We start from the raw sequence: 26,871 nt of genomic DNA on the forward strand, positions 1-26,871 counted from the left end.
CCAGTCTTCCTCAACAAAAAAAGAGGAGGATTGGCATCAGATGTTAGCTCAGGGCTGGTCTTCCTCACAAAAAAAAAAAAAAAACACCTCTCCCCACGTGTAGTAGACATCTTTGATTCTGCCTTCTCAACACCTACTTCCTCTGCTTCTGGGAATAGCATTGACATTTTCCAAGGGAACAACCTTCTCCCCTCTTTCCAGAGATGTGGGTTGAATGTAGTCAACTCAATCTTTGGCTCCAGAGGTGGGCACATGACCTAGCCTTGGCCAATCAGAGATGTCTCCCCCTGGGGGAGGGAGCGTTTCATTCTTGTTGGGCCACATGCCTCCACCAGAGTCAGTCAAGTTCAAGTCTAGAACTTACATGGAAACTGCCAGGAAAGTATCCCCCTTTTCACTGGGAATGTTAAAAAGACAAGAAATTAGACCAGAGCTACTGTGTGGCCATCTTGTCACTGTGAGGAGAAATTCTGCCCCAAAATGAGGCAGCAGATGGTGACAATGTTAATGACATAATTTGAGCCTTTGGAGTAGTCAGCTATGCCTAAAGAAAGCTACTGTGGACTTTTTGACTTTTGTTTTTTGGTTAAACTAGTTTCGATTAAGTTACTGCTGCTTGCAAGCAAAGGTCTTCTTAATACATCTCACATTCTTCCCTTTATACACATTTGACACATGGCTAAATGGCAAGCAGGACAATTCATACAAAGGTGAAGAAAAGGTAACCGAATCTACGGCGATAGACTGTCCATGGGGCGTGCGGCCACTGACTCAAAAGGAACAGGAGGGAACCTCCTGGGTGAGGCTGGTGTCTGTATCTCGATTAAGATATAACTCCTGTTAGATATGATACATATGACACAATATCTACATCGTATATATGATGTAACTTCTGTGCTAGGTCTGCATCTGCCTTGTTTTCTGGCATCCACGCTCTCAGAGCCGTGAGCCACCACCTAGAAGTCCGAGTGCCAGGGCAGTCACTGTGACACCAGGCACCAGGCACAGCAGTGAGAAGCCACCTTGGACAAGGACATCCCTGCCCAGCTGTCCCAAGTCACGCCAGTCCACTGGCTGCAGCCATTCGAGGCGGCCCCCCAAGGCCTGCACACGCGGGCCCTTTCTGGATCTCTGACCAGCACACGACCCACGAGCATAACAAATTGTTGTGGTTTCCTGCCACTCAGTTTTGGGTGACTTGTGACACAACCACAGACACCTGGGATAGGACCCTTCCACTCCTGGGCCTACCTCACAACGTCCACCGACGCGGCCCCCGACTTGAAGAAATCAGTGGAGTCATCCACCTCCAGGACGTTGGGAAGAATCCGTTTCCAGGCACTCTGAAAAACAGGCACTGTGAGAACACAGCTCCCAGGGAGCCAAGAGCAGGCGTCCGAGGTGAGAGCACCTCCTGATGTGCACATGGATCACTGGGGTCCAGGATGGGCTCTCTGTCCACTTCAGACAGCCTGACAGTCCTGGAGTGACCGTCTCCCTGGGGATGTAAGAGCCCAGGCCACTCAGCTGCTGTCCTCATGCCCAAGTCACCTTCACCACAGCTTCCCTGGGGTCCCCACGCGAGTCCAGGGGTGGCAGGAGGACGGACGTGCCAGAGCTCAGGGTGTGGCTGGGGATCCAGAAGGCAGGGCCAAGGTGCTCCCCAGCCCCCCTCAGACCTGGCCCCTCCTTGGTGCTGTCATCTGGGTTTGGGTGTCCCTAGCGTGACTCTACTGTGTGATGTTGCAGTGTGAAAGGGAGAGCAAAGTGGGGGGTAGTTCTGTGGGTGAAGGGGTGCAGTGATGTAGCTCAGGAGGCCTGGGTCTTGTCCTCACTAGAAACTAGCTGGTTCTGTGCTCCTCTGTCTCAGGACCTGTGGAGAGCAGCGGAGCCCACCAGCCAGCCTCACGGACGAGCGTGCAAAGGGCAATGACAGCTGAGAGGGCAGCACTCAGTCTCCCAAGAAGACTGTTGGCGAGTCAGGAAGGGACAACTGTTCTCTGGGCAGGCTCCCGCGCAGGCCTGTCAGGACAGCATCCGGGAGGGGCCTCATGCTCTGTCTGAGCTCCAGGCCACGGCCGGTCACTGGCCTGGATGAAGAGTGGGCAGGCCCAATCAAGACTGGCCCTCCGTGACCTCTAGTCCAACCTCTCCCTGGCTCCCTCTTTCGTTCTTGGAAAGGTGTCACAGATTTGTCCTTCTCATCCTCTGTGACCGTCAATAGCCGTGTCAAGCCACTCCCTGTATCCACTCCGTTGCTGCGGGCTCTCTGGGCCTCCTCCTGGGTCCTCAAGCCCCGGCGACGCCCTTCCCTGCACCCCCAGCTCATGTTTAAATCTTGGGCATCCTTCAGGGCCAACTGCTGCGTCACCTGTTCCCCGAAACCATCACGGACTGCTCCGATGGCAGAGGCTGCCCTCCTGAGACTCCCACAGCCTGGGATCACCAGTCACCTGCTGGTGTGTGGACACGTGGCTGCACGGTGCCCATGAGATGCACCAGCCCATACGGCATGTGTGTGGAACCTCTGAGAGGCAGTGCACCCCGAAGCCACACAGCCTCATTCAGATCCTGGCTCAGCTCCTGACAAGCCATGGAGACGCAGGCAGCCTCTTGGTGCCTCTGTTTCCTGATCCATGCATGGGGCTAGTAACAGCTGTGGGAGGAATCCTTGTGTGAGGCAGGCAGAGCGCTTGGAGTACAGAAGGAGCTCAGTAAGGGCATCGTTTGTGCCATCTGCAGTGCCCTGCATGGCCTCGGCTCAGGAGGGTGTGAGGCTGGGCTGGTCGCCCACAGCATGCCCCAGCCCACAGTGGGCACTTGGTAAGTTCTGCTGAATGGAGAACACAGGCTGACCCCTGTTATGGCCACCAGGCCGGGCCCTCTCCACCAACACAGGGTAGCTACAACCACCCACACTGGCCTCTCCACCCCATTCGCCTCCAGACCACGTCCTGAAAGAGCCCAGCCCAGCTCTGACCAGCAGGCGTAATGATAATGATGCTCACAAGGACAAAGAGAGGCGAAGACACCAGCCCCACCACCTGGGATCCAATCCCAGTACAGCCCTCATTAGCCGTGACTCCCGCCTCGGTTCCTCAGCTGGGAAGTGAAGGGGATGACAGCGCCGACTTCAGAGTTGTTATAATAACTAAATATGGGACAGTTCCTGAAGTGTTTGGAACTCAGTGTAGAGTAGCTCAGAGACTCTAGGAGGGTCTGCTTTCCTTACAACGCCCGTGAGGTTCACTGACAGCATTTACTGAGATCCTAATAGGTGCTACAAACCGACCCTTTCCAGACACGTTTTCTCCTCTCCCACCACACACGGGTGGTGGTGGGTGGTGATTCTTCCCATCGCACAGATGAAGGACACAACTGCAGCATCTTTTGACTCAGGCTTGGCTTTACAAACACACAACCCCACACCGTCCTGAGTGCCACTCGACTGTAAGCTCCAGGTCAGTTTGTCCAGCTGGCCTCTGACCCCAGGGCAAGCACAGGGCCAGGGCCGCAGCAAGTGCTCCAAGAATATCTTTTGAATAAATAGCCTTTTTTATTACAAACATTCAAAATGTTCAGCTTTCAACTAAGGAAGTTCTTGGTGCCCCCTGGAGCAGTGTGAACTCCTCGTGTCCCTCCCTTGCTGAGTCCTGCCTTCTGCACTTGTCATCGACGCCCAGTCACCCACGTGGCCGCCTCCTGGCCCACCTCCCTCCGTCACGGCCTCTGCCCTGCGCTCCAGCTGCACCGTCGTCCCGAGGCTCCGAACACAGGGAGGGCCCTCCCCGCTCAGGGCCTCAGCTTTGGCTATTCCTTCTGTCTGGAAGGTTCTCCTCCAGACTCTCTCTCTCCACTTGTCTCACCTTAACCCCCACACACATCCAGGAAGGCCTTCCCTGACTATTCCTTCTAAAGTTGTCCCCCAGCCTCCAGGGACCTCATTCCCATCATCACCCTTTCATAGCACTTCTCACTGCCTGAAATTATTTTATTCTTTTTCTTGGTTGTTGAGTGGCTCTCCTCCCCATGAGAGGGACACTTCATGACATCAGGGACATTGCTTATTATCATATTCCTAGTGTCTGGCTTAGGGCCTGGCATTTGGTAGGAACTCAGTATGTATTTCTTAGATAAGTAGCTGAATACACGACTGAATGAGTGAAGGGCTGAAAATCCATCAATGCCATCTGTTCATTAACATCATGGCTTCTGGGGAGAGGGAGATGGATGGAGGGAGCAGGAAGGGCAGGAAAAGCTCTGGGAAGTGACCACTGACTGGACTTCAGGTGGAAGACACTGAGACTCAGAGAGGAAAGTGCTCTCCAGCATCACACGGGGCAGCTGGATTGGAGCCTGAGACTGCCTGACCAGCACAGGATGCTCCCTCTGGGGGAGCCTTTCTGGAAGGTTCCAGCGCACATGTTCTCATCACAGGGCCATAGGCTTGGCACCTGTCTCTCAGCTATTCCAGGGGCTTCATTTGTCCACTGTTGACATTGAGTGCTTAGAAGAGTCAGACCCAGCTGGCCAAATCCCAGGGCCTCAGTGGCAGAGGAAGGAGGGGCAGGGGACATCAGGAAGCCCCAAGACCACATAGAACCAACTGTGCCTGAAGCCAGCACATACACCCACAGAGGGTACGCACAGCCCAACCCCAGGGAGTGTGATTCATAAAACACACATGCAGTGCACGACCTGCCCAACCAGACGGCAGCCCTCAAGGTAGCTCTTACCCGCACAGCCTCCGCGGTGACTAGCTCTACCTCTGTCAGCTCGAGGGCACTGCTGTCTGTTCCCTTGAAGAAGTGCGAGGCCAGGATCATCTTGCCATCCTCCAGCTGGATGTTCTTCACCAGCAGCTGCGTAAGGAAGGATTTCACAGGGCCTGTGGTCGCCCTCATGGCAGGGAAGAAGGCACTCCACACGGGCTTCACCCCGACCCTCACCAGGAGGCTCAGATCAATGATGAGGAGAAGAGTTCAGGCTGCTATTCCAGGGACAAAGAGGAAACTACAGCTCATGCCTGCCCCCGCCCCTCACTTTTCCCTGTCACTCACCCTCCACCACACTCACTTTCTTTTTAAATACAATGAGTTTATTGTTTCTATAAAAATGATGCCTACTCATTAGGCAAAAGGAGTCCACGCACTACTTTGAAAGTCAGTTGAGAAAACTCATCACCCCATAGCCCAGCTCCTAGAAACGCCGTGGAAACATCTGGCGAAGGTCATCAGATGCCCCCCTGGGGCGCAGAGGTGGGAAGAGGAGTGGAGGAAGGACACGTGTAGAGGACATCGCTGTCTGATAAGAGTGGTCTACAGGAATGGTACGCCTGACAGAACTGGAGCCAGGTTCCCTGCGTGACCCCCAGCCTGCTGTCTTTTGAAGATGTTCTGGGGCTTTCTGTGAGCTAAAGCCCAGCCAGATCCAGCTAGAGGTTCCTGAGAGAGGCTTCAACCAAGAGTCTCCACCAAGGCTGCCTCCTTTGCTTTGCTGTCCCTGTGAATATCAGGGAGCACACAGTCAGGAGCCCCCTAGAGCCCCTCCCAGCTGGTGCCCCCATCCTCCAGCTGCTGCAAGGGTGGGCTGTTAGTGGCCTACACCTGCACCCTCCTCAATCGCTGTTGGCGTACAAGCATGGTCCTGCACAGAGAGGCCCAGGGGCTGTGCCTCCTTGCCCTCCACCCCAGCCCAGGGCAGCGGAAAGCCAGGACTGAGTGACGTGAGGGTGCGGGTCAAAATCGGTAGATGCAATTCCTGTTGCAGAGCCCGGGGCCCTGGGGTCAGACCAGGGCTGGACTGCTCTGGAACCCATGTCTGTGCTCAGCATCATCCTTAGTCTTAGCCCGTTTTCCGCATTGTACACGATTTTCCAAGAGTACTCCCTGGGTAAATCACGCGCCTGAGAACTCCCGCCTCAGACGCTGCCTCTAGGGACCCTGATCCAAGACAGATATCGGTCAGGAATCCCTAAAACACCCACCCACTGTGACTCACAGACACTGATGGCAGTGCACGGCAGGATGGGCCCCCCGAGCGAGCAAACGCCAGTCCCGGGTAAAGCTGCTGCCCACTCCACCTGCCTGCACACAGCGGCGTAGCCGAGGTCAGCATCCATGGGTTTGCTGAAATTCCCATAAGTGCTCGGAGACCCCTGCCTGTCCTCCTTCTTCCTTGCCCCTACTCGACCACTGCGTGGAGTGAGCATTAATGGCAGAGTACCGCGCCAACTCGTGGGCCTCGGAGCCCGAAGGTGAGGCTTTGCATCTCAGCTCTGCCGCGGACTAGCTCGAGTGACCCGGGGCAGCTTATTTAAATCCCGGTGCTTCAGTTTTCTCTTCTGTAAAATGGCTGTAATATTAACACATATCTCACAGGGCTGTTGGGAAAATTAAATCTAATACATACGACTTGTTTTAAAACAGTGTGTACAGAAAGTGCTCCATAATATTAGCTGTTCCTCTGAGATGCTGAGTCTGCTAATAGGAACCAGAGCATGCTGCGAGCCTAGCATGGCACCCTTGTTCAAAAAGGACACTGAGGCACAGAGGTTCCGTGACCATACCCAATGGCACTTGGACACTCTGTAGAACTAAAAGGAGGCCCCCAGTTCAGGGCTCCCTGGAGAGGGCTTCTCCCTGATTCCGACACCCTCCCAGGGCACCCAGCGTGGCCCAGGCGCCTGGTCAGGAAGAGCTAAGGGGCTGGCCTCCCCAGAATACGGAAGCGGGCCGACCCAACAGGGGGCAGTTTTCCAGACGCTTGGAGCCCGCAGTCTCATGTTCTCCTGTTTTCTCCAGAGCAGCCTGGGGTCTAACTGCGGGGCCCGAGCCCCTGGACAGGAGTGTGTGTGGCCTGAGCCTACAGTGTGGATGCGTGGCCGCAGCAGCGCCGTTACCATTCTGTCGTCATTCCCGAAGAGCACGAGTCCGGCTTTGGTGACCAGCCCCGGCCGATGGGCTCCCGGGATGGGCAGCGCTTCTCCCTCGGGTACCAGGCCCGTGGTGTTCAGCGTTGAGTTGAAAAACGTCAGCTTCTGTCGAGGACAGGAAAACCAAAAGAAGATGGTGGCTGGGAAGAAGCCCCATGCCGGCAGCCAGGCAGGGCTGAGCAGAGCTCGGGGGACAAGGGGCCGGGACAGCGGCAGCAGCAGAGCACAGCTCCGACAACTCTGCCTCCAGGGACACAGACAAGACCCGGAGGAGCCTCGGTGGCTCAGGGAGCCCTCAAACTCCGTGTACCCCAGGCCCTTTGTACGGCTGTGGCCTCAGACCTCAGGTGGACAGACATCAGGAGAAAATCTGCTTAAGGCATCATGGAGTGAGGACACTTGCCCTGGGGATATCACCAAGCACCAGTCACTTTGCAAAGGGTCTTGTGGCAGCAAGGGCAGCAGAGAGATTCCCAAGACACAGACTGGGCAGTTGGTCAGTGGTCAGGGGTTTGGACAATGCAGGGCTTTGTAGCGGACAGGACTGCCCTCCATGGAGCACAGATGAAGGTCCCTGCTCACAGTCCTGCCAGCCCCTGATGTCTCACAAGAGCCTGTGAGCCCCAGGGCTCCCCGTCTTCAGCATCTGGCCTGCCCACTGCTCAGTCCCTATTCTGAGCATGCTGCCCTTCCCCCTTGGGGGGCCAAGTCAGAGCTGGACTTGGGGTCTCTGTGAGCCTAGGGGTGAGAGCCAAAATATTTTACAACCAATACAGCTCAACCCCAGGGTTGCTGCAGGCCTGAAGGCCTCGAGCTGTGCTGGACCTTTACCCTTCAGCCGCCAGGGTATCTGACGGATGGTAGATAGGTCTCATGGCCCTGGGGGAGGGGCCAAAGTGGCTGGGGGCACTTGAGTGGGGCTGGGGGTCAGGGCAGCGGTGACTTGCCAACCAGCTCAAACATATTTTGATAGTTTTGCAGCCAGTGGGGCACACCAGTGCACCCAGCCCAATCCCCGCCACGCACGAACACACCTGCCCACAGGCCTCTGTCCAGGCACCTGGCACCTTGTCATTCCCGCGGATCCAGTTATGAATGGCCTCTGCTGGCTGCTCCCAGTTGATCTGTGGACAGAACGTGTGTGCTCAGCTGGTCTCAGCCCACTTCCTGAACATCTGGACAACACCTCTGCCCTCCCCTGCCTTCCCCTCCTGCCTTGCTAACCCCTGGACAGTGGGTGGAGCCCAGGGGAGGGCACTGGGAAGTCCACTTCCAATCAGACACAAGTCTGAGTCCTGAACTGGGCTGCGCCTCTCCCTGGTGCCCCAGTTCTGGGGGTTCTGACCCCGAGTCTTTCACAGGTAGGGTAAACTTCAGGATGGTTTGGGGAAGATAATGTTCTGTTGTTGTTAAGATGGCCAAGGCCCCACACAGAGCCCCAGCACAAAGCACAGGCCCATCCCCTGGGCCCCCCAACAGGTTCTCCTCACCTACGGGGCTCACATAGACCCCCACAGAGCACCCACTAGCCCTGAGCAGAGATACAGCCCATAGGCCCCCAAGGCTCCCCTCCCTGTGACAGCTCCATGGAACTGATTCTCTCTTGTGCCTCATCTTAGAGACTTCTGGCACTATAGCTGATTTTCACATTCCTCATCCCCCAGCTCTTCTCCCTGGGGCCCTGCCTGCCCATTCCTCCTAAAGAGGAACAGGGAGGAGCCGGACGGACCCGGCTCCCTGCCAGTCTAGGTGCCACATGCCTCCTCCTCCACGGCTCTGCTCATGTGTCCCCCACCTGGGCTGCCCTCTCCTCTGGCCTTAAACAATCACAGCCTGACCACCCAGTCTCAACTCCAGCTTTCCCAGGATGTCCTCTGCACCCCAGCTCTGCACAGGCAGGCTTCAGGGTGGGCAGGGCCCTGGCACTCACCTTGGCTGTTTCCTTCTTCTGAATGCCCTCATAGGTGGCTCCTTCCTCCGGCTGAGGGAGTCTGGGGGCTCTGCCCTCAGCGATCAGCCTCACAGCCTGCACCTGGGAAGACCTGGTCAGTTGGCATCCCCAGCATTTGGACCCTCCCCTTACTCCTGGCCCCTGGGTTCACAGTGAGTCTGGACCCTCCCCACCCTGACCAGACTTGCCCAGCACCACCCCTGGCACACAACAGGCCCCCGAGAGAGATCTGCCTGAATCTAACTCCAACCTGTACAATGGGCACAAAACTCACCTTCTCTCCCATGCTAGGTTTTAGAATATTATATAGAAGATCTTAGATCTTCTGAGATCTTAGAAGATTATATAAACTACAGAGCCCTGTACAGGTATAACACACACAAATTTCCATGTTTTTATCTAACACCTTCCCTGTCTTTTAAGGAGAATGGATGCTGAGCCCTGGGATGGGTTTGGAGGTCTGAGATTAAGCAGGAAGCAGTTTCTCCATTAAAAAGAAGAGGAAGGTTGTGGGGGAAGGAACCAGGGCAGAAGGAGAGCCAGGGAGCCCAGCCCACTGTAACGGAGGGCCTGTGGGGAGCGCGCCCAGAAACACTGGGCTGAGAAGTGATGCGAGTGTCAGAAACATGGAGCAGGACCGCAGTGGAGTGCTCTGTGGTGACGGACACATTCTACATCTTCTCTGTCCAACACACTGCCATCAGCTGCGGGTAGTTACTGAGGACTTGGAATACAGCGAGTGAGACTGAGGAATTCAATTTTTTTTTTTTTTAAAGATTTTATTTATTTATTTTTCCCCCAACGCCCCAGTAGATAGTTGTCTGTCATAGCTGCACATCCTTCTAGTTGCTGTATGTGGGACGCGGCCTCAGCATGGCCGGAGAAGCGGTGCGTCGGTGCACACCCGGGATCCGAACCCGGGCCGCCAGCACCGGAGCGCGCGCACTTAACCACTAAGCCACGGGGCCGGCCCAGGAATCCAATTTTTAATTAGAATTTATTTTAATTAATTGAATAGCCTCCAGTGACTAGCAGCTGCCATATTGGACAGCGCAGCCCTAAAGGGTGTTTTCAGTAGTTTCAGTGGGATGTGCAAGGTAACCAACTTTTCTGTCTCTCATTTCAGATCTCCAGCATGTCTATTTTGCTCACCACTTTTGTGAGAAAATGGATTCCGTGGGAGATAATACAAAGAGGCAACTCGTTGAACACAGCCTGAAAAATGAAAGGCAGCTGGTAGGACATAGGAGCTGAGGGCAAGGGGCAGCTGACACCTGCGCAGGGGGGCATTTTTACGTCAGTGTTATGCTTATGGCTACACCCAGACAGTGAATGCTCTCCTCCTGGAGACTTGCTCCTGTCTGACTCCTGCCTGCTGCTGGAATCAATGAGAAGCTCGAATGTGTCTGCCTTTGGCCATCACTGGCTGGCCTCCTCCCCCTGGACCACCAGCAGCCCCACAGACACACCAACCCCTATGGGGTCAGGTCCCATGAGGCCTGCCTAACTGTCTCTGAATCAGTCATTCTCGACTGATTCAGAACGCTCCCTTCTGCAGAGAACTCAGCCCACGCAACTACAACTGGGCCACCCTTCACAGCAGGAAGCATGTGACTGAGGCTGGCCAATCAGAGTACCCCAGCATCCTGGCCAGTGATTGGCTCGGGGTGATCACATGACCTAAGATCAGCCAATCAGGGTCTTTTCTGATTTTTCATTCATGAGAAAGAGGGTTTCTCTTCCACTAGAATCAAGAGATATAAGCTTCGAGCTACCAGTGACTCTTTCCTCCCATTTGAGAGCAGCCAACCTGAGGATGAAGCTAATCAAACAGAAAAGTAGAATCGAAGGCTGAAGAAACAGAGAGAAGTAGAATCCTAGCAACATGGCTTAAGCCTCTGGACCCAGCCATGCTTGATGCCATCCCTGGCTTTAGTCTTCTCTATTAAATGAGCCCAAAACATCCCCTTTTTGGCTAAAGCTTTTTGAGTTGAGTTCTGTCATTGTATACAAGAGTCTCGCCTACTATATTATATGCCCTAATCCTGCCTCTTTGAAACCCTGAAATGAGAGTGCACTCTCTCCAGAATCCTGGAATTGGGGAACAGATTCCTGGCCAGCTCCGGGGCAGCAGGCTGGGCCTAGAGGGGGCAGCAGGCTGGGCCAAAGGGGGCAGCAGGCTGGGCCTAGAGAGGGCGCTGGGACAGAGAGGCCCTGTGGGCACATGTGGCATGGCCGGCTCCCTGCCCTTACCATCCCTTTGACGCCTTCCGGGAAGAGGAAGCGGTTGTACAGAGTGCTCACGGTGTCATCCGGGAGGATCTCACACTCCTTCTGGAGCAGAAGGTCCCCAGTATCCAGACCATCGTCCGCCCAGAAGATGGTAAACCCCCCTTTTTTGTCTCCGTGAATAAGGGTCCTAGGGAGGAGAAGAGAGTGAGAAGAGGCAAACCCTGAGTCCAGGAGGAAGGACGCCCTAGGGGCAGCCCCTGTGGCCCCTGCCACACTCCAGCACACCCCCTTCTCACCCCACCCCCAGGCAGGAGCAATACCTGCTCTGGCAAGAGCTGGAAGGAGAAGGAAAACGGTATTTATTGACACTACCCATGTGCCAGGTACTGTGCTAAAAGCCCTATATGCTTTTTGTAACTTAATCCTCACAACAGGTGTAAGTCTCCCCTTTTACAGATGAGGAAACTGAGGCCCAGAGAGGTGAAGATGTGCCAGAGGTCAGGGAGCTTGAATTCCAGTCTGACTACAAACCCACTGTCTCCTCCCAGCTCAGATGTCTTCCCTCCTGACCACCCATCAGACATACCATGCTGTTTAGTCACATGTCACTGAACAACGGAAATACGTTCTGAGAAATGAGTTAGGCGATTTTACAGTTGTGCAAACATCACTGAGTGTACTGCAGGGGAACAAAATTTGCCTTTCCCAAATGTGTCTCTTTAATATGAGGATGATTTTAGGCTGATTATTTTTAAGAAACAAAAGACTTTGAAAGTTTTTCTTGTTACCTTCCCCTTAACTGCCTAAAAGAATTCAGATAAAGAAACCTGTCTCAGGAGGCGGGCTCTCACCTCAGCATCTCATGAACTGGGTAGTAGACAGGGAGGACCCTAGAAAAGCCTGTTTGTTGGGCTCCCTTCTGTGTTCTTCTGCTTCTGTGTGGCCAAACACTTGCTTTCCAAACGTTTGCTCCTTTTCACCTACCTGTGAATTGCCTTCCTTCCCTTTGAAGTCCCTGACTCTTCCCCACCCCTAACATCTTCTTTTGTCTTTAGCTGAGGATGGTATTGAAGGTGTGGGCTTCGCCCATTTTGGCAAGTTACTCAGTTTTATTGGCTTTCTCCCATGCATACATGTTATTAAACTTTTGTTTGTTTTTCTCCTGTTAGTCTGTCTCATGTCAACTTAATTCTTGGACCAGCCAGAAGAACCTAGAAGCATAGAGGAAAATCTCTTTCTCCCCTACGGCACTTACACAAACCTAGATGGTATAGCCTACTACACACCTAGGCTATGTGGTACTAATCCTATGGGACCACTGTTGTATATGCCGTCTGTCATTGACGGAAACATTGTCAAGCATCGTCACGGCACACGACGGTATTCTCCTTTAAGAACTTATTATCTCAGACTATCTGGTTCAGGTGATCCTAGACTCCATCTCTATCTCCTTCCAAGTGGGGTGCTGCTGAGAGTACAGCAGCAGATGCAGGTCAGAGCAGGCCTCTGGGCACACTGCCTGGGTTGGTGCCCCCAGCAGCCTCCTGGGTGCCCTCAGGCGAGCCCCTTAACCTGTCCCGTCCCAGTGGTCCCTGCTGCAGGATGGGAACACTGACTTGCTCGCTTCGAAGTTTGCTGTGGGAACACAGAGTGCCTGGTGATGCCTGTCCCCCATTTTTTGCCCTGTCTCACCAGTTGATGGCCGAGGCCCCTCGGTGCCTGGGGAGCAGACTTGGGTGGTAGATGATGGAGCCATGGCAGGGGGCGCTGATGACCTCCATGGGGATGAACTGGCTGCAGAAGGGCAGGACGTTGAGCTCAGCGCCCAAAGCCTGGTATTTCGCCACCACGTCGGGCAGAGCCTGTCCTCTCGTCCGCCAGCGGGGAAACTTGAACACTGGCACTCCATCCTTCTCGGCCTCTAGGCCTGTGGGACAGCAGGTGAGAAACTGGCCCCTCCTTGCACTCACCCACACACGGCCACCACTGCCTTCCCAGCACAGTGGCTCCTGGACCTTCTCTCCAGGCCTGTCCTTCCTCCCCTCCCCTGCTGCCCCACCAGGCTCCACTGGGCAGCACAGAGGGGCAGCACCAGCTGAGGGTGAGGTCTGAGGGACTGCTCTGCCTGGACTGACTTCTGCCAACTGCCCAGACGTCTGCACACCTCCCCTCCTAGACCCTGGTGACACTGACGGCGGACCCCTTCACCTCCCGCTGCTCCTGCAGCCTCACCATGCTGGTCACCACGTTAGTGTCTCTCCACCCTTCTACTGGTCTCTGGGGTGGCGCCTGGGACCCTGCAAACTGCATATCTGCCTCGTCAGCTGCTCCCTGTTAAGTGCTGCCAATAAGAGCAGCTCGAGGGAGACTGAAAGGCTGAGGGAGAAGGGGAGAGAAGAGGGTGGAGGGGTTCCTCCTTTCTGTAGGGCTCCTGTCCTGTGAGCATCATTTTGGCCTCACCTCTTCACCCCAGTGGCAGCAGTGCCTTCCCAGAGCAGCGGCTGAATCCGTTTGCAGTTTTCTCAGTATCTGCAGAACTAGCCTCAATGTACAGCCCCCCACCGTGTCTGCACTCCAAGGTCCAGCTCCCAACCTACAAGGGCCCCTCTTCCCACCCAGTTACCGCCACCCATGAGCAGCCCTCCTCACAGGGCTGAATTACAGCCCCCCAAGCTTCCAAATTTTAGTAGTTACAGCTCCTTCCCTCTGTTTCCCCAGCCTCAGAGGTGGCAGCTGCCTCCTGCGGTCACTACCCCGCTACCTGAGAGTTCTCTTTTGCCTGCCCCTCCTCAGCACCGAACAAACACTTCCTTGTACTCGGTTCTTTGTTAGAACGCCTGGCGTGACGTCTGGCCCCCGAGTGGACCTGACCCATTCTCTGGCCCCTCTGGCTCTGTGCCCTGCATTCAGGGGTGTTGAGGGAGGGTGGGATCAATGTGAGCAGACTGGACTGTGCTTGCAAAAGTTTTCCCCTCTGTGACAAGGGAATATTTCTGCAGGACATCTGAGGTCAAGGTCAAGTAGTGGCCCCAGCCAGGCTCTGTCTGGGTCCAGGCTCAGAGGCTGGTGTCAGTGGTCACTTAGTGCCTAGGGGCAGGGCTCAGGCTGTAGTGGGGTCAGGCTGTGTCACGGGTCACACTGGGGTCAAGTCTGAGACTGAGGCCCGGCTGGCATTGGGGCTGTGCTGGAGCTGAGTCCAGGGTCAGCCTGTGCTTCTAGATCTGGAAAGACTCACTCTGCCTTATGAACCAAACCCTTGCGCCTGGCCAGCCTCGTGAGGCTCCTTTCCTGATCTGGCCTTCCGTGCTTCAGCCGGCCCCACATTCTGCATCCGTTAGGCCTGAGAAGGACTCATGAGTGTCCCTGAATGGCTGTTCGTCTGAGCTGAGGCCCCTGCATCCTGCTGTGCTGCTGGGTTTCCCAGCTCAGAGGCTAGTGATTCTCAACCTGTGCTCCTCCTAGCGCCAGGGGTGTCAGCATCACCCCGGAAACTTGCTAGAAATGCAAATTCTCAGGCCCCACCCCATCCCTCTGAACAGAAATGCCCAGGGTGGGACTCAGCACTCTATGTCACAGGCCTCCTAGTGGCGGGGATGTGCTCACGTCCGAGAATGCTGACCCACAGTGCCTCCTGCCTGCCAGCCCTTTCAGAGCCTGGGTGCTGGGGTCAGAGAAGCCTGGAGTGGTCAGACAGCTGGGCCCTGGGAGAAACCCGGGCTTCTGCACGGCCCTTTTCCGGGACACAAAGCCCATCCCATGATCGGCAGGGAGGGCCTCCACTTTGCTCCAGAAAAGCCCGGCCGCCAGCCGGCACCCGAGCAGGATTCAAGGTGGGCTACGCACAGCTGCCTGCAGCCAGCAATGCCCGCCACCCTCCACAAGACCCTGCAGGCTTCTGCTCCCGCCCGCTGCCCACTGCTACCCGCCTGCCTGGCACGCCTTTTCTCTGCTCCTGGGCCAGCCACTCACCCAGAGGGTCCGCCTTCCCATCCTTGTCCGGGACCGTGAACACGCCCACGACCTCATGGCCCTCCTTCCTCAGGTGGCAGTAAACTTCCTGGCCGAACAGGCTCTGCCCGATCACTGCGATCTTCATGGCAGCAGGTGAATCAGAGGACCTGGGGAAGGAAGAAGGCCACAGTGTTCCAGAGGGCTCCCTGGCCTTGGGAGCTGGCCCTGGTCCGAGTAGGGGCAGCTGCACAGCCCTCGCCTGCCCTGCTCCTGCCCAACCTTGGGGCCACCTCTGGAGCTCCATGGGCGGTAGGCATCTGCAGGGAGACTGCCACTGTGAAGGTTCTCAATGCGGGATGTTAGATGGCGCAGTGGGTGCATCAGCTGGCGACTGTCGATTGTGGGATTCCTCCTTGAAGCCCTCCCAACTGGCGTGGAACGCTGGGTATAAGTCCTCTGAGATAGATTTGAGCATATTTCTGTAACCAACCAATTCTGTGACCACACATCAAGTCACATCAAGCCTGAGTTCCCTCATTTTGAATGAGAAAGATGCCACATTCCTCAAATGGCTTTGAGCCTACAAGGCCAGGTTATTGCCCTGAGCCAGGGAGCAGCAGGGGACCGGAGCGCCTGCCCACTTGGGCCTCATGGAAGAGGGTGCCTGGGTGGACAGGCCCTGAGCACTGAAGCTGGGGCAGGAAGTGGAATGGGGTGCCCTGGGCTGGCCAAGAAGGAAGATGTACTGAGTGACACATAGCTAGATTATGCAAATATCTCCCAAGTTTGGTCATTCATTTGCTGTACTCACATCTGTAAAACCTGTTATTCACGTGTATATTTCCTTAAATTGTCCATTTACAAAAATACACATATTTTTTGGAAAATTTCATTAAAGTATTACATACTTCATACACACAAAAAAGTGCACAAATCATAGGTGTGTAGCTCAATGAATTTTCACAAACTGAACACACCCCTGTAATCAGCACTCAGAGGAGAAATGCTGCGGAAGCCCCCTTGAGACTCTTCCATTCACTACCCCAACTACGAGTAACCAGACTTTGAACAACATTGAATAGTTTTGCCTACCATTTTCTTTATTTTATATATATTCGATTCATGTAAATGGATTCATACAGTGTAATGTTTTATGGATTTTTTTCCAACAGCATTATAGATGCTGTTGCACGTGGTTGTACTGTGTTCATTCTCATTGCTGCATAGTATTTCATCGTATCAATGTAAATAAATACATTTATTTATCCATTCTACTGTGGATGGACATTTGGGTAGTTTTCAGTTTAAGGCTATTACCAACAGGGATGCTGCAAAGATTCTGGCATGTGGTTCTTACTGAGTATATGTTCACATTCTGTTGTGTTTTTACCCAGGAGTGGAATTCCTGGCCACAGGTATGAAAGTCTTCAGCCTCGGCAGATTCTGGTGGTTGTACCAATTTCCACTTCCATGTGCTCTGCATCATGGCCTCGTGTCATGCTCATTTTGCTATTTTGCTATGACAGATACTTGTCTCACTGGGGTTTAATTTGCAATTCCCTGGTGACTAATGAAGCTGAGCACGTTTTCCTGTGTTTATTGGCCATTTAGAGATTTTTTTGTGGGAATTGCCTCTTCAAGTCTTTTGTCTGTTTTTTCCATTGGGTGGTCTTTTCCTTACTGATTTGCAGGAGGATTGTTTTTTCGTTCATTTCTTTTTGTTTTGTTTTGTTTCTAAGCAATTTAGACTGAGTCCTTTGTCAGATATATTTATGGAAAATATCTTCTCCAATTCTGTGGCTTGCCTTTTTCACTCTGTCATGGTGTCTTTTGATGAACACAAGTTTTTAAACTCGATATACTATACTTTATCAAAATTTCCCTTTACGGTTAGTGGTTTTTGTACTTTACTTGAGGAATCTTTGCCTAGTCCAAGTTCATGGGGATGTTCTCTCTGTCTTCTAAAATCTTTTTTTGTTTGACAAAGGAGCAAAGACTATCCAATGGAATGGAAAAGATAGTTTTTCAATGAATGGTGCTGGAACAACTGGACATCCACATGCAAAAAAAAAAAAACGAATCTAGGCACAGACCATACATCCTTCACAAAAATTAACTCAAAATGGATCACAGACCTAAATATAAAACACAAAACTATAAAACTGCTAGAAGATAACACAGGAGAAAACCTAGGTGACCTTGGGTATGCACTGACTTTTTAGATATAACACCTAAGGCAGGATTCATGAAAGAAAACACTGATAAGCTGAATGTCATTAAGATTAAAAACTTCTGTTCTATGAAAGACATTGTCAAGAGAATGAGAAGACAAGCCACTGACTGGGAGAAGGTGTTTGCAAAAGACACATCTGATAAAAAACTTTTACCCAAAATATACAGAGAACTCTTAAAACTCAACAATAAGAAAACATTAAAAAATGCACCAAAGACCTTAACAGACACCTCACCAAAGATGATATACAGATGAAAAATAAGCATATGAAAAGATGCTCCACATCATATGTCATCAGGAAAATGCAAATTAAAACAACAATGAGATACTACACACCCATTAGAATGGCCAAATCCAGAACACTGACCACACCAAATGCTGGCCAGGATGTGGAGCAACAGCAACTCTCATTCACTGCTGATGGGGGTGCAAAAATGGTACAGCCACTTTGGAAGACAGTTTGGCAGTTTCTTACAAAACTAAACATTCTCATACAGTATGATCCAGCAATCACACTCCTTACCCAAAGGAGTCGAAAACTTATGTGCACACAAAAACCCACACACAGATGTTTACAGCAGCTTTTTCACGATTACCAAAACTGGGAAGCAACCAAAATGTCCTTCAGTGGGTGAGATAAATAAACTGTGGTACATCTAGACAATGGTACATTATTCATTGCTAAAAAGAAACAAGCCATCAAGCCGTGAAAAGATATAGAGGAAACTTAAATGCGTATCACTAAGTGAAAAATCCAATCTGAAAAAGACTACTTACTGTATGATTCCAACTATAGGACATTCTGGAAAAGGTGAAACTATGGAGACAGTGAAAAGACAGTGGTTACCAGCAGGAGTTGGGGTGGGGGAGGGATGAATAGGAGGAGAACAGAGGATTTTTAGGGCAGTGACAATACTCTGTATGATACCATAATGATGGATACATGTCATTATACATGTGTCCAAACCCATTGAATGTACAACCCCCAGAGTGAACCTTGATGTAAACTATGGACTCTGGGTGATACTATTGTGTCAATGTACGTTCAGCAATTGTAACAAATGTACCAGTCTGGTGGGAGGTGTTGATAATGGGAAGGCTGTGCATGAGTAGGGGTGGAGGTATACAAGAAATCTCTGTAACTTCCCCTTAATTTTGCTGTGAACTTAAAACTTCTCTAAAAAAATAAAGTCTTAATTTTAAAAAGGGAGAAGTTAGAAAAAAAATTCTATTGTTTTGCTTTTCATAGTTATATTTACAATCTTTCTGGAATTGTTTTTTGTGTACAGTGTGAGGTAGAAGTCCAGAAATATTTTTCCAGGACCATATATGGGTAAATCTATCTATGAACCTATATTCTGCTCCATTGTCAGTTTGTCCATCTTTACGTTTACTGTAGCTTTTAAAAAATTTTGTTATAGTAGTAAAAGATACATAACATACAACTTGCCATGTTAACCATTTCTAAGTGTACAATTAGCGGTCTTATTTACATTCACAGTGTGTGCAAGCATTATGACTATTTCCAAAACTATTTCATTACCCCAATGGAAACTTTGTATCTATTAAGCAATAACTTCCCATTCCCCACCATCACCAACAGCCCCTGTTAACCTGTAATCTACTTTTTGGCTCTGTAAATTTGCCTATTCTTGGTATCGCATATAAGTAGAATTGTACAATATTTGTCCTTTTGTATCTGGCGTATTGCACTTAGCATAATGCTTTCAAGTTTTAAACACGTTGTAGCATGCATCAGAACTTCATTCCTTTTTATTTTATGTTTTATTCCTTAAATATATATAATACATATATTTCCTTACGTTTTATCCCATATATATAGTGTATATATATTTCCTTGTGTGTGTGTGTATGTCTGTATACATCCATTTATCTGTTGATGCACACTTGGGCTTTTTCCACCTTTTGGCTCTTGTGAATAATGCTGCATTGAACATTGACATACAGGTATCTGTTTGAATCCTAGTTTTTTTAAACAGTGAAAAAATGGGTCAAAGACTTGAATAGACATTTCTCCAAAGAAGATAAACAAATGGCCAATAAGCACACGAAAAGATGCTCAACTTGATTAGTGAATAGAGAAATGCAAATCAAAACCACTTCACACCTACTAGGTGGGTCAGCCATAATTTTTTTAAAAAAAGGAAAAGGAAAATAAATGTTGACAAAGATGTGCAGAAATTGTAACCCTTATACTTTGCTAGCAGGAATGTAAAATGGTGCAGAAGCTGTGGAAAACAGTTCAGCAGTTCCTTAAAAAACTAAACATAAAATTACCATATTACGTAGCAATTCCACTCCTAAGTGTATACTTATTTTTTAATTGGGTTGTTTGTCTTTTTGTTATTGAGTTGTAGGAGTTCTTTATAAATTCTAAATATTAAAATCTTATCAGACATACAATTTGCAAATAGTTTATCCCATTCTGAAAGAGGTCTTTTCATTTTCTGGATGATGTTCTTTGATGCACAAAAGTTTTAATTTTGATGAAGTCTGATTTATCTATTTTTCTTTTGTTGCTCATGCTTTTGGTGTCATATCTAAAATCCACTGCTGAATCCAAAGTCATGAAGATTTATCCCTATCTTTTCTTCTAAGTGTTTTACAGCTTTAGCTCTTATACTTAGGTATTTAACCCATTTTGAGTTAATTTTTTGTATATACTCGAGGCAGGGATCCTATTTCATTCTTTTTATTCTTCATTCTTCATTCTTTTTCTGTGGAAATAGAGTTGTCCCAGCAACATTTATGGAAGATACTATTCTTTTCCCATTTAGCGGATTTGTCAAAAATCAATTATCATAGGTGTAAGGTCTATTTCTGGATTCTCAGTTCTATTCCATTGATCTACATGTCTATCCTTATGCCAGTACCACACTGTTTTGATTGCTGTAGCTTTGGAGTAATTTTTGGAATTGCAAAGTGTGAGTCCTCCAAATTTGCTCATCTTTTTCAAGATTGTTTTGACTATTTGGGGCTCCTTGCAATTACATATGAGTTTTAAGACTGGCTTTTCCATGTCTGCAAAAAAGTATCTTGGGATTTTTATAGGGATTGTGGTGAACCTGCAGATAACTTTGGGTAATATTGACAATAATATTAAGTCTTTCTATCCATAAACACTGGTTGTCTTTCATTTATTTGGGTCTTCTCTAATTTATTTAGGTAATGTTTTATAGTTCTCATTGTACAAATCTTTCACTTCCTTGCTTAAATGAATTCCTAGATATTTTCTACTTTAAGATGCTATTGGAAATGGAATTGCTTTCTTAATTTCCTTTTTGGATTGTTTATTGCTGGTGTATAGAAACACAAGTGATGTTTAGGGGTTGATCTCACACCCAATGACTCTGCTGAATCCATTTATTAACTCTAGTAGATTTCTTGTGGATTATTTGGGATAATCTATATATATAGGATCATGCCATCTGTGAATAGAGACAGTTTTACTTCTTCCTTTCCAATTTGAATGCATTTTATTTCCTTTTCTTGCTTAATTGCTCTGGCTAGCACTCCAGTATTATGTTTTTTTTTCTTTTAATTTTATTTATTTTTTCCCCCAAAGCCCCAGTAGATAGTTGTATGTCATAGCTGCACTTCCTTCTAGTTGCTGTATGTGGGATGTGGCCTCAGCATGGCCGGAGAAGCAGTGCATCGGTGCGCGCCTGGGATCCGAACCCGGGCCGCCAGCAGTGGGGTGTGCGCACTTAACCGCTAAGCCATGGGGCTGGCCCCAGTATTATGTTGAATAGCAGTGGTGAAAGTGGGCATCAATGTCTTAGCCCTGATCTTAGGGGAAAAGCTTTCAGCCTTTCACCCTTGAATATGATGTTAGCTGTAGGTTTTTCATAAATTTTCTTTATCATGTTGAGGAAGTTCTCTTATATTTCTAATTTTCTGAATGTTTATATCATGAAAGGGTTTTGGATTTTGTCAAATGCTTTTTCTATATCAATTGAGTTGTTCGTGTGGGTGTTAACTTTTATTCTATTAATGTGATGTATTACACTGATTGATTTATTATGTTGAACCACTCTTGAACTCCAGGGATAAATCCCACTTGGTTATGGTGTATTAAATTCAGTATGCTAGCATTTTGTTGAAGATTTTTGCATCTATATTCATAGGAGTTATTGGTCTGTCATTTTATTTTTCTTATGATGCCTTATCTCGTTTGGGTATCAGAGTAACGCTATCTTCATAGAATGAGTTTCCTCCTCTTCTGTTTTTTTTGCAAGAGTTTGAAAATGATTGCTGTTAATTCTTCTTTAAGCGTTTGGTGGAATTCAACAGTGAAGTCATCTGGACTTGAACCTTTGTTGGGAGGTTGTTGATTACTGATTCAACCTCTTTACTTGTTATAGGTCTGTTCAGATTTTCTACTTCTTCTTGAATCAGTTTATGGAATTTGTGTGTTTAAAGGGATTTGTTCATTTCACATAGCTTATCTAATTTGTTAGCATACAATTTTTTCATAGCATGCTCTTATAATTCCTTTTATTTCTGTAAGGCTGGTTGTAATATCCCCATATTTGTTTCTCATTTTAGTTATTTGCATCTTCTCTCTATTTTTCTTTGTCACTTTAGCTAAAGATTTGTCAATACTGTTGATATTTTCAAAGAATCAATTTTTGGTTTCATTGATTCTCTCTATTGTTTTTCTATTCTGTATTTCATTTATGTCCATCATAATCTTTATTATTTTCTCACCTTTGATAGTTCTCAGTTGTTTGCACTGTTTTTGTCTAGTTCCTCAGGTTGGTTTATGGATTTGTGGTATTTCATTTTTTTTATTGTAAGCTTTTCTTCATTCTTTTTCCTTTTACTCTTCAGACTTGATAATTTCAATTGTCCTGTCTTCAATTTTACTGATTCTTTCTTCTGTCTGCTTAAATCTGCTGTTGAACCCTTCTAGTGAATTTTTTCATTTCAGTTATTGTACTTTCAGCTCCAGAATTTCTGTTGGATTCCTTGTATAATTCCTATCTCTTTATTGATATTCTCATTTTGTTTGTAATTGTTTCCTGATATCCTTTAGTTTTTTGTCTATATTTTCCTTCATTTCTTTGAGCACATTTAAGACAGTCGTTTTAAAGTGTTTGTCTGGTATATCTGACGTCTGGATTTCCTCAGAGTGATTTCTGTCAATTTATTTTGTTCCTTTAAATGGGTCATACTTTCCTGTTTCTTTGTATGCCTTGTGATTTTTTTTTGTGGTTGTTGAAAACTGCACAATTAACTATTAAAATGTGGTAACTCTGGAAATCAGATTCTTCCTCTTCTCCATCATTTTCCATATGTCTTATACTCTGTTTTGTCCCTCACTTCCTCCAGTACGGACCTTTTTGGTGTATGATTGAGTTTTTATTGTGAACTATTTTAATTCCCTTTCCATTTCCTATTGTGTATATTCTAAAAACTTTTTGGTGGTTACCATAGAGATTACCATCAAATATTTTGCTGTGTTTTTGATTGCTGAAGGCAATAGTAGTCGATTTGGTTAGTGATTTTTCCAAAGTATTTTAGCAAAGATTGCATTCCTTGTCATGTTTGGTCACTAAAGTCTCTATTCCTTAGCTTGTGTTTTGCCAATGTTTTGACAGAGATTCTCTTGAATGCCAGAACTAAGAGAAAAAAAACCACCTTTCCCAGTCTTTCAAGAATAGTTCTGTGCTGGGATACTCCTTCAACACTTAGCCAGACTTGCACTGAGCCAGGTACCAACCTAAGGTGAAAGCTTAGGATCTTCTCAGATCTTTTCTCAGCGTGCACCTGGCTTTCTAAATCCCTCCATGTACACCGGTGCTTTTGAATGCCCTTATTTCTCAAGGAAAATCTCCCTTCTCTTTTCCTCCTGGGCCTAGGTGGTCTATCAGATGTCATGACTGTAATCTTTTGCCCCCGGCATCTGTAGGTTGTTAGTTCACCTTTCAGTATTTTCAAGCAATGTCCGTTGCTTGTTTAGCCTGAATTCAGAGTTAGGTGAAATACAGATGAGTTTCTTTCGCCAGTCTTCCAGGTAGCCCCTGCACAGGTTAGAACAGATATACACAATGATTTGTGAATAAGGTGTGCTATGCTCCCTTCTGAACCAGAGACCTGGCTCTCACGCTGAAACATGGGTTGCCATTTTCATGACTGCCACCATGCCGGGGAGGAGGTGGGGCAAGGGTTAGAAAAGTGTCACAAAGATTTCCTATGTTTTTAAGTTGCTTTTTTCTTAGTAAGTGTTCACTTGGTTGCTATAACCCCTTGACTGTTTCCCAGAGTTCTGACAAAGTTGCTTCTGAGAATTTCCACTTGCTTTTCAATGTTTCTGTGGGGGGAGGGGAGAGAGCTTGGCTCTGCCTACTCTGCCATTTTGCTGACATCACTTTCTAGAGCTTTTCACTAGATCTGATATATGGTAGTCTAAATCCTCCATTTTGTTCTTCTTCAAGATTACCTTGACTATTTTGGCCCCTTATTTATCAATTGGTGTAAAAAGAAAAACTCTGCTGGAATTTTGATGGATTATATTTTATTGCACTGAATCTATAGCTCTGTCTGAGGAAAACTGACATCTTGGAATACCATGACTTTCTTTCCATGAACAGGGTATATCCATCCTTGTATTTAGGTTTTCTTCATTTCATCCTCAATGATGTTTGGTAATTTTCAGTACAGAAGTTTTTCCTTCTTTTTTGGTTACATTTATTTCTAGGTAGTTGATGTTTTCCAATGCTACCATAAATTGCATAATTTTTATTTTCCAATTATTGTTGCTGGTATATAGAAATACAGTTGATTTTGTACAGTGACTTTGTATTAACCAATGATTTAATTAATTCACATATGAATTTTAATACCATGTAGATTCCTTGGGATTTTCTAAGTATACAATCATGTTTTGATGGTAGTTTTCTTTCTTTCTTTCTAATACTGAAGTCTTTCATTTCTTTTACTTCCTTATTGCAGTGGTCAGTGCATCCGCTACAATACTGAATACAGATGGTGATGGTGGTTCCTTTCTCTTTTATGACTTCAGGAAGAAATTGTTCAATATTTGATCATTTGTTAGCTCTGAAGATTTCTGGTATATAGACTAGCATATTATGAAAGGTGCCTTATATTCCAGGCTTGCTAATCATGAAAAGGAGTTGACTTTTATCAAATGTTCTTTCTATATATGGGATTTTTATCTTTTTTTTTAAATCTTACTGTAGCGAATCACGATGATTGATTTTCAGATATTAAACCATCCTTGCATTCCTGGAATTAATTCTACTTGATCATGATGTATTATCTTTTTATATATCTCTGGATTTGATGAGCTAATATTTTATTTAAATATTTTTCATCTCTGCTTATGAGAGAGATTGGTCTGTAATATTTTTCCTAACAACAATGTTCTTTTCAGGTCTTGGTGTGGTTTTCTTTATATTTATCCTGCTTGAAGTTTACTGATCTGCTTAAGTCGGTGGCTGATATTATTCATCAGTTCATCAGTCCTGGAAAGATCATGCTCATTGTCTCTTCAAATGTATTTTCTATCTCATTCTTTCTATCCTCTCCTGAGACTCCAATTACATACATTATAGATCACTTAACTGTGTGTCATATATCTCTTATGTTCTACTTTTTTCTCGTCTTGTTTCTCTCTGTGCTGCAGTTTGGTTATTTTCTGTTGGCTCCTCTTACTGTTCACTAATACTGTCTTCTGATATGTCCAGCCTTCTGTTAAACCCATCCAACTGAGTTCTTAATTTTGGATAGTGTTTTTCAGTTGCAGTGTGCCCATTTGATACTTTTTTTTTAAATATAAATTCTAAATATCTGGGAAATGCTCCATCTTTTTCTCTATTTTCTTGAATGTACTCTTTTTGGTTATTTTAACATCTTTGTCTGCTAACTTGAATATCTAGATTATCTGTGAGTCTGTTTTTATAGTCTGTTTGTCTCTTTGTTATTGTTTATATGGTCCCGTCTCTGCAAATATCTCACAAATTTTCTGTTGATTGCCAGGCATTGTGTGTTTAAAAAGTAGATGTCCTTCATAATATTATATTCTACCAGAGAAAGTTCACTCTTTCCTCTGCTAGGCAAATGTGGGGTTGAGGGTGACAATTACATTAATCCAATCATGGACTGATTTGGGTTGATGCTTTGTTGCAGTTTTAGTAAAATTTAGTCTACCTCTGGTTTGCCCCTTTTCCTAGGTCTTGTCACTCCAGGGCTTCCAGTTATAGATCTAGGCAGGTCTTGTCTCCTTAGCAATGGGAGATGGTGGGAATTTCTGCTCTGCTTTTCAGAGGTTTCTGCCTTAACTCCTAGCCTTCTACCTGCTGTAGATTTGTAATTCAACAAATATTGTGAGGGAGAAATAACACCCCTCAAAACACCACTGTTGTCACTCCATTCCTGTGTCATCAATAAAACCTTTGCCAATTTCTCTGTCCCCAACAGCAGCCCTTGCTTGAACCAAGCCAAGATTCTCAGACTCTACCCTCCACACATATTAGTAAGACTCTGCAGGAAAAAGGCATCTAGAGATTCTGACTTCATCTCTGAAAGTTATTTATTTTTTTATTTATGTTTTAATAGTTTATAACATTGTGAAATTTTGGGTCATACATTTTTGTTTGTCCATAGCCATATATATGTCTCCCTTCACCCTTTGTGCCCACCCCTACCCCCATTGCCCCTCGTAACCACAATACTGTTTTCTCTGTCCATGTGTTGGTTTATAGTCCACATATGAGTGAGATCATATAGTGTTTGTCTTTCTCTTTCTGGCTTATTTCACTTAACATAATACTCTCCAGGCCCATCCATGTTGTTGCAAATGGGACGATTTTGTCTTTTTTTTTTTGGCTGAGTAGTATTCCATTGTATATATATACCACATCTTCTTGATCCAATCATCAGTCAAGGGACACTTAGGTTGCTTCCACTTCTTGGCTATAGTGAATAATGGTGCAATGAACATAGGGGTGCATAAGCCTCTTTGGATTGTTGATTTCAGGTTTGTTGGATAGATTCCCGGTAGTGGGATAGCTGGATCACAGGATATTTCTACTTTTAATTCTTTGAGGAATCTCTATACCGTTTTCCATAAAGGCTGCACCAGTTTCCATAGAGGCTCCCACCAGCTGTGTATGAGGGTTCCTGTTTCTCCACATCCTCTCCAACATTTGTTGTTTTTTGTCTTGGTGATGATAGCCATTCTAATAGGTGTGAGGTGATATCTTAGTGTTGTTTTGACTTGCATTTCCCTGATGATTAGTGATGTTGAACATCTTTTTATGTGTCTATTGGCCATCTGTATATCTTCTTTGGAGAAGTGTCTGTTCATTTCCTCTGCCCATTTTTTGATCGGGTTGTTTATTTTTTTGTTGTGTGAGTTCTTTATATATTATGGAGATTAACCCCTTGTCAGATATACGTTTTGCAAATATTTTCTCCCAGCTGGTGGGTTGTCTGTTCATCTTGATTCTGGTTTCATTTGTCTTGTAGAAGCTCTTTAATCCAATAAAGTCCCACTTGCTTATTTTTTCTTTAGTTTCCCTA

The 26,871-nt window shown here is 47.3% G+C and overlaps 1 protein-coding gene across 1 annotated transcript in view; it reads right to left on the bottom strand.

The window, feature by feature from the left end:
• Positions 1 to 26,871, bottom strand: part of ALDH1L1 (aldehyde dehydrogenase 1 family member L1) — an 87,809-nt gene that overhangs the window by 47,477 nt on the left and 13,461 nt on the right. The window contains exons 2-9 of the mRNA XM_058566540.1: positions 15,087 to 15,235; positions 12,810 to 13,044; positions 11,139 to 11,304; positions 8,865 to 8,966; positions 7,969 to 8,058; positions 6,902 to 7,039; positions 4,737 to 4,862; positions 1,252 to 1,343 (exon numbers count right to left, since the gene is read on the bottom strand). Of these exons, the coding sequence (XP_058422523.1) occupies positions 1,252 to 1,343; positions 4,737 to 4,862; positions 6,902 to 7,039; positions 7,969 to 8,058; positions 8,865 to 8,966; positions 11,139 to 11,304; positions 12,810 to 13,044; positions 15,087 to 15,213 (1,076 nt within the window). The 5' untranslated portion in view covers positions 15,214 to 15,235. The remainder of the gene's footprint in view (positions 1 to 1,251; positions 1,344 to 4,736; positions 4,863 to 6,901; positions 7,040 to 7,968; positions 8,059 to 8,864; positions 8,967 to 11,138; positions 11,305 to 12,809; positions 13,045 to 15,086; positions 15,236 to 26,871) is intronic.

The sequence above is a fragment of the Diceros bicornis genome, chromosome 2 (genome assembly GCF_020826845.1).
Source record: "Diceros bicornis minor isolate mBicDic1 chromosome 2, mDicBic1.mat.cur, whole genome shotgun sequence".
NCBI classification, from domain to species: Eukaryota; Metazoa; Chordata; class Mammalia; order Perissodactyla; family Rhinocerotidae; genus Diceros; species Diceros bicornis.